Here is a 9854-nt window from a genome sequence, read left to right as displayed (position 1 = left end):
TCCTTCCTTCCTTCCTTCCTTCCTTCCTTCCTTCCTTCCTTCCTTCCAGAAAGAAGTACCTTGTATAAGCATCTGAGGAAAGTGTAGAGGATGTCATTTAGTTTCCATAATCTCAAAATCTGTTATACTTTTAAAGCTGTTTTTTTTTTTTCCTGGTGTTTTTGAAACTGATACTAAATTTTGCAACTATTTCTTTTTGTAAATAAAAAAATGTTCTATGATCATAAAGGCGCAAAAATCACAGTAAACCAATAGTAAGAACAAGAGAGGTTAAGTTAAGGAATTCACATCTTCATATATGCCAGATCATTGGCATGATTGCTGTACAGCAGTTATTTCATATCTGAGGAAATTTAATCTAAATATTAGACAATAGCAATTTAAAATATGAATTTGGACATATTCAGTCTAATGTGAATAAGGTATTTTTTCTTTGTCATTTGGTTATACAAAACCATCCAGAAGGAACCCATGAGTGTTCTAAGGCCCATGGCTGCTGCTAAAATTCTCTCCAATGAGTGAATTTGACTACTCAATGTTTCATAGCTTTTCCTTTCATGGCCCTGCCTCATTTTGAGAGGCTCAACCCAACAATAACCATGAAAGTGCCTTTTCAAATGCAGGCTGCTTTCTGCAGAACTTTATGAGTGAATTTTTCACTTGTTTGAAATTTTCTTTTTAGTGGATTTCTTTCACTTAATTTAGTATGTCTTTAATGTAGTAGTTATAATAATGGTTATTGAAAATAAGGATGAGGCACTAATAGTAGAATACCACTCATGACCTGTTCATGCCAACCCCTGTTAAACCTTGAAAGGCCAGTGTGAAGAACACAGTTATACAACTTTCTTTCACTTGTGTTTGAGAATGCAAACCAAGATTGAAAACCTAAGTTATCTGAAGAATATTTAATTTCTTGGGGCAATTGTGTTTCTTCTTATCCTTTGAATAAATGATCTTAGTTATCTTTAAAGTGAGCTGACAATGTTAAGCTAGGCCTCTCTCAGAATCAAGCCATCACCCCTCCCCCCCTCCCCCCGTTTTAAAATCTTTTTGGCCTGAGCACAATTAGTTTCTTTCCTCTAAGATAGAAGCTTACACTGTAGCCCAGACTGTCCTTAAACCTGCAGCTATCCTCCTGCCTCAGCTTCCTGAGTGCTGGGGTTGTACTGGTGAGCTAATTTCAGATGGTGACATTTTTTTTTTACCCCCCTTCCAGGGAATGATCAACTTGGTTCTGGAGTGCATAGACCGCCTGCACGTATACAGCAGCGCAGCCCACTTTGCAGATGTTGCGGGGCGAGAAGCAGGGGAGTCTTGGAAATCCATCCTGAATTCCCTGTACGAGTTGCTGGGTAAGGACCATGGCTGAGTTTCTATGGCAAATTTGACAAGATCTTGTGATAGCCACAGCAGTTTTGCAGTGTGCCTCCTGGTCAGGACTTTTAATTTTTAATGAAGATAACCTAAAGCCAACAATGCTTTGTGCATAATTCCTTCTGCGAGCAAGGAAGGCCTCTGCAGAAGTAGCTGTGCCTTGGTTAGGGGAGGTAGCTTTTGCAGGCCTCCTATAAAAATCGATATAACTTATTCCCTTCTTGGCTCCCAAGTTAGTATTACAAAGTCCCTCTTCTTTCAGCTCTGGTTTGTCAGGGTTTGGTCTACTATCCTTCTGTAGCGTTCATAAGTTATGATTTACCAGCTTCTAGATATATTTTATTTTGAGCAACACTTGAGGAGGTTTGTATCATATTCCCATTGGCTCTGTACAAACATGTTTCTTCCTTGGTTTTGACCCAGACTTTTTCAGTAGTCTCTTTGTGTCTCTCGCCAAGAACTTGGGTCAGTCTGGCTTTGCCCCATCACAAGCTGCTTTTACAGCAGCTAACATGTTACCTGTATGATATCACTCAGCACAATTCCTAGTGACTGGTACCTAAGGTTACTTTCAAAGGTAAGATTATCAGCTTCCAGGTTGTGTGCCTATGTGATTTGGTTTAATGCCTGGTATATAGTAGATACTCAATACCTATTCATACATCGATATTAATTAGGTGACTGAATTCTGATGGAAGAGGAACGTCTACCTGAATAAAGAATAATGATAAAGTACTTGTAATGTGAAGAAGAAAGGGTAGTCAAAATATTTGGAAATCCCTTAAAATATAATTAAACTTCATTAAAATTTATAGAGTCATAAGACAATTTATTCATAATTGTTCTTCTTAGAATTTTTAATGTTTTTTTTTTGGAGGTGAGCACTTTGATATGCCATTAAAACTAGGCACTTGCAGTTCTGCACTGGTGCTCACATCCCTCTGAACAGGGCCAAAGATATCAAAGCTATTATCAGGATAAAAATTTTGTGGCACCAAAATTCTTGAGAGTAATTTTCGATTAATGAGACTGAGTTTCTTTTTTAAAAGAGGGAGAGAGAAGAGACAGAGGGAAAACACTTCATTTTGGTGTGTTTTTGGCCTAGTTTGGTAGCTCTATAAGAGCTCAGTGTAACTTCTTTACCATGGTGTAACGTGGATTGAGTTCAGACAAGGTAAGTGTTTGTCCAGAGGAGTGTCATAAGATGGAACAACTTGCACATGCATCCACACACTGTGACATCTTAGTTTTCCCTGTCGAGAGGGATGGCAAAGGTCGTATGGGTTGAGTGACAAACTCATGCCTTAAACGTCATATAAATGTAAGTCTGACAGAGAACGTCTGTCTATCTCTCTCTGTCTCCGTCTCTCTCCATCTCTCTGTCTTTGTCTCTGTGTGTGTGTGTTTGTGTCTACTTTCTGTGTGGTCAGCTTCCCACAGTCTGGGTTTCCTTTCATGATCTGAGCTAGATCTTGCCGGGCCCATGTGTTACATCTTTTGCAGTGTACTTCTGGTTTGATGGTGGGAAGGGAAAGGAAATTTTGTCTTGAGAAAAAGAGCACACTGCTTCCTTCATCCCTTTGAAACACACCTGCCAGCACACAGTCCCAAACTGCACACAATCTGGCAAAGGGGTGGGTAGGTGGAATTCTACCAGCACCAGCCAATGCTTGAAGCCCAGGTTAAGCCACTGTACTTCATGGCTCTCAGCTGGGGGATAGAGGTTACAGGAGAAACCATCCTGTCTATCATAGATGTTGGCTCATGTGCTTCATCCATCTAACTGGTTGAATGAACCAAGAATTTAAGCATAGTGATTTTACCTTCTGCCTCACACTGGGCAGTCATGTTCAATCAAAATTAATTTAACTTATTTAATAAACCCATTGCAGAGATTTTCATTGATTTTTGGTAGCAGGGTGGATGTAGCCATTGATCTGCCTTATCCAAAAACAACGGGCTTCTTATTCCTTTTTCCATTAGCCCCTTTCACTGAGAAATAGAAGCCTTGTCTCATCTGTAGCCAACAACTTCTGTGACAATATCTCTCCCTCTTCCCAGACCCCAGCCTCTTCCTTTGATATGACTTTGGACACAGATGAATCTCAGTACCCTGACAGGGGAAAAGGAGGAAATAAAGATGCCTACTTCTGGCATTACTCTGCTAATTCCATGAGTTACCATGCCAGGCAGAAAATGACTGACATCTATCATTTTAAATGCTGTCTGTGAAGTGGTGGTGATTCCACTGTAGATTGTTGAGAAGCTGGTGTTTGGTTTTGACATCACATGATTAGTGTAGGATAGGACTTTTCTTCTTGCCTTCTCCTCAGTCCCCAGCATCCCTTTTCTTTTGTCGACTTTCTATAATCATTCCTTCCCCTGTTAACACAGTATTGCTTTTGTCTTTGTCTTCTGCTGTAGTTCAAACATGCCTTAGAAAAGAAACTTTATATACATATCCTGGATATGACAAAGAAAATTCTAGATTAGCTTGTAGAGGATAATAGTCAGATTATTCTTAGAAAGTACTGCTGTTTGGTTTTCACATCAAAAGAGGGGGAAAAGTTTCTTTACACTTCTTGCTGCACTGAAGATTTTTAATTCTCTTACTCTGTTCTTTCTCTGAATATAGCACCTCTACTTCACACATCTGTATCCACAGCATCCCGTGTCTAGCTGATTCACAGCAAATACAATAAGCCTTCCATATTCACTGGTGTAGCACCTACACTCTTGAATGGCTGTGGACTGAAAATAATAGAAAAAACCCCACTTCATCTGAACTAAACATGGCTGGATTTTTTTTTCTTGTCATTATCCCCTGAACAATAAAGAGTAATAGCTGTTTACTTAGTCTGATGAAAGTGATACAGGGATGATGTAAAGTGGGTGGGAGGATGTGAACAGGTTGTTTACAAAAATGACATCACGTTATGTGAGGATCTTGAATGTCTGAGGGTCTTGGGATGTGTGGCACTGATTGACCAAGGACCATCCAGTGTGACTGAGCTTGAGACCTCTAGGATGATGAAATACTATAAAAGTTCTGGCTACTCTCTCTGACTCGGATCCTCCTGTCTTCCCATCATAGTCTCAGAGCTCAGGGAGACCACCCTCACTTCCGCATGGATCTTCATTGACTCTAAGACTGGCCTCTATGTTTCCTAGAACATGACATCCCATGTCTGGCCTTCCTCTTCCCTTCCAACCCTGACCTCAATCACTCTATATAACTGCTCTATATTGCCTCTTTCCACTACTTTCTCCAATCAAGAATTATACTTCCAGAATATCTATAGTTAATTAATATTTGCAAGATTTAATATTTTTAAATGTCTATCCATGCTTCCTTAATTATCTATAGCTCATTTGATTAAGAAAGTAGTTGATGGTGCTATTACTTAATATTGACATAATTAGAATTCCCTAAAATTTTACATCTTGGCGGTGTAATAGCTTATGTTACTAAGATCCATTGTTTCAGACTCATGAATATATTTTACTTTTAAATTTAATTTTCTGCCTGTTGGTTAAATGCACGCACATCTCTTGCAGAAGACCGTAGTTGGATTCCCTGTACCCACATTAGACAGCTCACAGCTGAGTGTAACTACAGCTCCAGGGCTCTGACACACTTTCTGGGTTCTGTGGGTGCTGCACTCAGGCTAACCAGCACCCCACATACGTACAAATAAATAAAACAAAAACAAAAACAAAACAAAACAAAACAAAACAAAAACACCTCATTTTTTAAAGCAGCAAAGATAAAGTCTGAAAGTTTATTTTTCCAATGTGTTCATATTTCTCAACTTTTACCTTTTCGTACTACTGTCCTTGAGTCTTTTGTTAAGCTACCTCCACACCCATTTCTTCCAGAGTGTTCCGAATATATATTTATTAAAATGCCTCATCTCAGGAAGGGTTTCTTTTTCATTCTGCCTACCTCCCTAAGCACCTCAGCTTCTTGTCTGGTCTCTGGATGAGGCATCCTTGTACAGCAGAGATGTTCATGCCAGGGGAACATGGGCTTAGAGGCTGGTATGTATCCATGCCGATAGCATCTCTCATGAAGTTGGAGCTGTTGTAACAAAATATGTAAGGTAGATAGATGGCTTACGTACAACCAATGGAACTTTCCCATTATTTTGGAGGCACAAGTCCAAGTTCAAGGCATCAGCACATTATGTGTCTATAGAGGGCCATTGAGAGACAGTTTACTAGAGGCGTCTTCTGACTATATTCTACAGAAGGTGTGAACATCTCTCCAGGATCTCCATAAGGAGATCTAACCTTGCTGATAATTTCTCTGTTCCCATGACCTCATTCCAACCCAATGACTCCCTCTCCTATTGTCACTCCTAAGGATTAGGATTGCAACATGTGACTGTTTCATCCCAATATTCAGATCATTACACAGATTTCACAAATTGGTTAGCTACTTGTTAAATACCTACTTTGGGAGATGCTCTGATTCAGGCACTGGGTAGAGTGGTGGCCAAAAATACAGCACCAATGTAAGCTTTCAAGGAGCTTAGGGTGGCATGGGGGAAGACAGACAGCAGAAATCACAAAGCCAGCAAGGATGGTGATTATGTTGCCTTCATCATCTTGTTCCATTATCGTTAAGTAATGGTAGTATGTGACTAACCAGAGACCAATAAGTAGGATAACATAAAACAGAGGTTCTTAGCCTGTGGGTCACAATCCCTTTGACAAACATCTATTTCCAAAAATATTTACATCATGACTCATAACAGTAGCAAAATTACAGTTATGAAGTGGCAGTGAAAATAATTTTATGGCCAGGGTCACCACAACACGAGGAAATGTGTTCAGTGGTCACAGTGTTAGAAAGTTTAAGCACCACCGACATAAAATAAAGAATTTGTATGATAGATAATATCATTACAAAAATCAAAAAGCCCTGGGATTTGGAGAAATATGCCAGAGTTTCCATGAAAGTCAAATCCTAATTAGTTCTTTTAAAATGTGGAGTCTTATATATCCAAAATAAAAGTAAATGATAGCTAATAAAAAAAAATGGTCAACAGGTAGAAATAACAGCTAACATAATAATGAATGAAATAATGAAAGATTTTTACCATGGCAAATAACTGCAAATTAAAACATAACTAGGCATCCTACGTGTTGACTACGTTGGCACAGAAAATAATTTGGATGATATCATTTGGGGAAAGGCTGGGTAATGTGTTCTGGGTTGGATCATGAATGATGGACTTTTAAGAGCCTTTGCTCTCAAACATTCTACTTTAAGAAACGTATTCTATAGGAGTATTTATGTGAGTGTGAAAAGAGCATCCACAGTAGAATTACTTGTAAATAGCATAAAATTGAAAGCAATCTTTGTACCTCTGGGGGGTTGGCTGTGGAGCCTGTGGTATACTTATATAGTTTAGTTCTGTGGAATCACTGAAAATTGAAATAAATCTGTCATTTGGAAAACCGTATGAAGCAGACCCAATTGTTTCTCCATTTCTGATTGGGAACCTGCAGTATGATGTTACCTGGGAAGGAACAAAAAGGCTTACTTATGTATAGATTATAATCCCAACTGTAGGGTCGTAAATTTACCTCAGTGGGTAGAAGAGTGCACTACCTTGCAGAGGACCCATATTCCTTTTCCAGCACCCACACTGGGTGGCTAGCAACCCTTTGTAACTCCAGCTGCAGGGGATCCAATGCTTTCTTCTGATCTCTGAAGTCATCTGCACACACACACACACACACACACATAAAATCTTATTTTTAAAAAGATCCCAACTACATAAAATTAGAGTTGTGTAGAGGAGGCAGAAATTCTGTAAGAATATATGGAAAAGTGCTGCATGGCCATCTCTTGACAGGAGGACTCTTGATTTTTAGCTTGTGTTTCTACTTCTGTGACACATTTGTTTATAATCTGTTGTCATGCACAACTTTTATAATTGACCAAAGTGGTAATACATGCCACTTAACTTAGATTTGTGGTGGTAAAAGAAAAAAAAATGCTATATATTGGTTCCAACTTAATTTTTAAAAACGCAAAAACATTTATGTATCAGGGAAAATGAGAGTCCTTCCTCTTGTACACAGAGTAATGTAAATGGTTTATAGGTGTTTTAGCTGGGTGGAATTATGAGAAACTTTAAATTTACAACATTTCTTTGGTTTATTTTCATTCTTACTGTTATTCTAGTGACCACTGATTTCATGACCAGGAAAAATTTAAGAAGTGAAAACATGGATTACCATTTGATTTTCAGAGACTTTCAGTTTCCATTGACTCCAGACTAAGCCCATCTGAATTTGTACTTCAGTTTAGAAGAGTTTCAGTGCTAACACAGTCATTAGGGTTCTTTTATAATATATTTCTATGTCACTCGTAGGTAGCTCATTTCCCTCAGGCCTCAAAAGATTTACTTCAGATATCAACTTCAAAGAGTCATGAACTCTTTTCTCCCTGATTCTTCCAAAGAGGTAAACAGGATTCAAGGGCATACCTTTTGGGTAGCGTGCTTGTATGACCTGTATTAAGGGCCTGAGTCCTACACTCAGTGTACACACACACACACACACACACACACACACACACACACACACAGGAGAGAGAGAAAGAGAGACTGACAGAGACAGACAAGGAGACAGAGGCTGACGGATAAAGAGAAGAGATAGATAGAGAGAAAAAATAAAACAAGCACATAATAAAAACAAACCTGGCTGCCAGCAAGTAGATGCCTGCTGTTGCTGCTCTTCTTTGGGGTGCTTGTCATATGGAGAGCAAACAGGGATGGGAGAGGGATAATCTGTAACAATTTGGTGCTTGACATAGACTTAGCGAGGCTGGGTCTTAGGTAGAGATTGATGAGGATGGATTTATGAGCTGCCATTGGGAAGACGTCAGGATGTCACAGACACCTGTACTTGGAATTGGAGGAGCATCACTGTGGCCCTCATTCATACATCTTTTCTGACATCCACATAATTAATCTGTGGGATGCAGACAAGCCAGCATGGCTTTCTGAAGATGTCTGAGAAGTGGCCCTTTGGCAAACTATGAATACTCATTTGCTGAAGATTCAAAGCATAAAACAAACAGAGAAGACTGCCGCTCTTTCTTGTTTAGGAAATGTGATCAGTCTCTGAACCCTTGAAGAGTTGGGAAGGAGAAGGCTTGGTCCCCAGTGCAGCATTATAGGTGGGGCTTTTGGGATATGTCTGGGCTGCAGGGGCTCTGACCTAAACAGTGGATTCATCAAATAGATTATAACCAGCATAATTTGTTGGTGTATTAGGAATGGGTGTTTTAGAGGAAGAGACCCAACAGAATGAGTGTATCTTAAAAGGCGATTATCAGGTTGGCTCACACGCTACAGGTTGGGAAATCCAACAATGGCTGCCTCACACTGGAGAGTCCCAAAACCCAATAGCTGTTCAGTCTACGAGGCTGGATACATCAGCAATCCCAGTCTGGGGCTGACGGATCCCTATAGAGCTGGTGGTCTTCAGTGTATGTTGGAAGCCAGAAGCTTCTTGATTCTGATAGCAGGGAAGAGGAACTCCCAGTTAACTGGGCTGCCATTGGAAAGTGCTGCCCACATTTATGATGACTTTTCTTACTTCAGATTACCTGATCAAGAAAATCCCTCACAGTTGTCCCTAGTCCTTGGCCTTGTAGTTAGATCCAGCTAAGCTGATAACATTGATCATTAGAAGGGCATCATTTAAGGTAGTAGAAGCTATGAGGTGAGGTCCTGGGAGCAAGTGGGCCAATGGAAGTGTGTCCTAGGCAGGCATACCTTGTCCTTAGCCCCTCCTTCTTTCTCTCTGTTTCCTGGCTTCCACCAGGAGAGCAGTTTTCCTGGGCCATGCCCATTTGCTACTATGCTTCTATTTTTCCCACAGGCACAAAAAAATAGTGGAGTCAGCCTACTATAGCTTGAACCTATGACACAGAATTAATCTTACCTCCTTTCAAACTGTTTTCTTTGACATTTTGTCACAGTGATGGATAGTGGCTCTCACAGGAGGATACAGCAGCTAGAGACTTCAGCGCCTCCAGACCCTTTCCTAGTGTTGCTGGCAGGCAGATCGTCCTGGGTGCCAGGACACCAGGAAAGGCTGCAAGCAATGAAAACCAAGTGCTTGACCTTCCCAAGTCCTCAGCATAGAAGTGCTTGTCTGAATAGATACTTCCTGTCTTGTTCCCCAAAATCCTGGAAAGGCATTGTATTTTAAATCAAGGCTTGCTTCTTTCCCTGTTTTTCCATTTTGTTATGGTCTCATCTCCATGAAATAGCAATGACAGTCATAGATAGTTTCATAGGACTTTAATTTTATTACCAACAGTGATATTTTGCCTTTCTGAATATGGTTATATACTTGTACGGATCAGCTCTTTAAACTTTTAATCTATCTGTCTATCTATCTATCTATCTATCTATCTATCTATCTATCTATCTATCTATCTATCTATC

The 9854-nt window shown here is 39.8% G+C and overlaps 1 protein-coding gene across 1 annotated transcript in view; it reads left to right on the top strand.

The window, feature by feature from the left end:
- Positions 1–9854, top strand: part of Ryr2 (ryanodine receptor 2) — a 380472-nt gene that overhangs the window by 128638 nt on the left and 241980 nt on the right. Inside the window, exon 15 of the mRNA XM_055603932.1 lies at positions 1220–1355. Within this exon, the coding sequence (XP_055459907.1) occupies positions 1220–1355 (136 nt within the window). The remainder of the gene's footprint in view (positions 1–1219; positions 1356–9854) is intronic.

The sequence above is a fragment of the Psammomys obesus genome, unplaced genomic scaffold (assembly GCF_907164565.1).
Source record: "Psammomys obesus unplaced genomic scaffold, mPsaObe1.curated_primary_1811, whole genome shotgun sequence".
Taxonomy (NCBI): Eukaryota; Metazoa; Chordata; class Mammalia; order Rodentia; family Muridae; genus Psammomys; species Psammomys obesus.
Note: the sequence above shows the minus strand (reverse complement) of the source record. Positions and strands in the feature narration are given on the sequence as shown.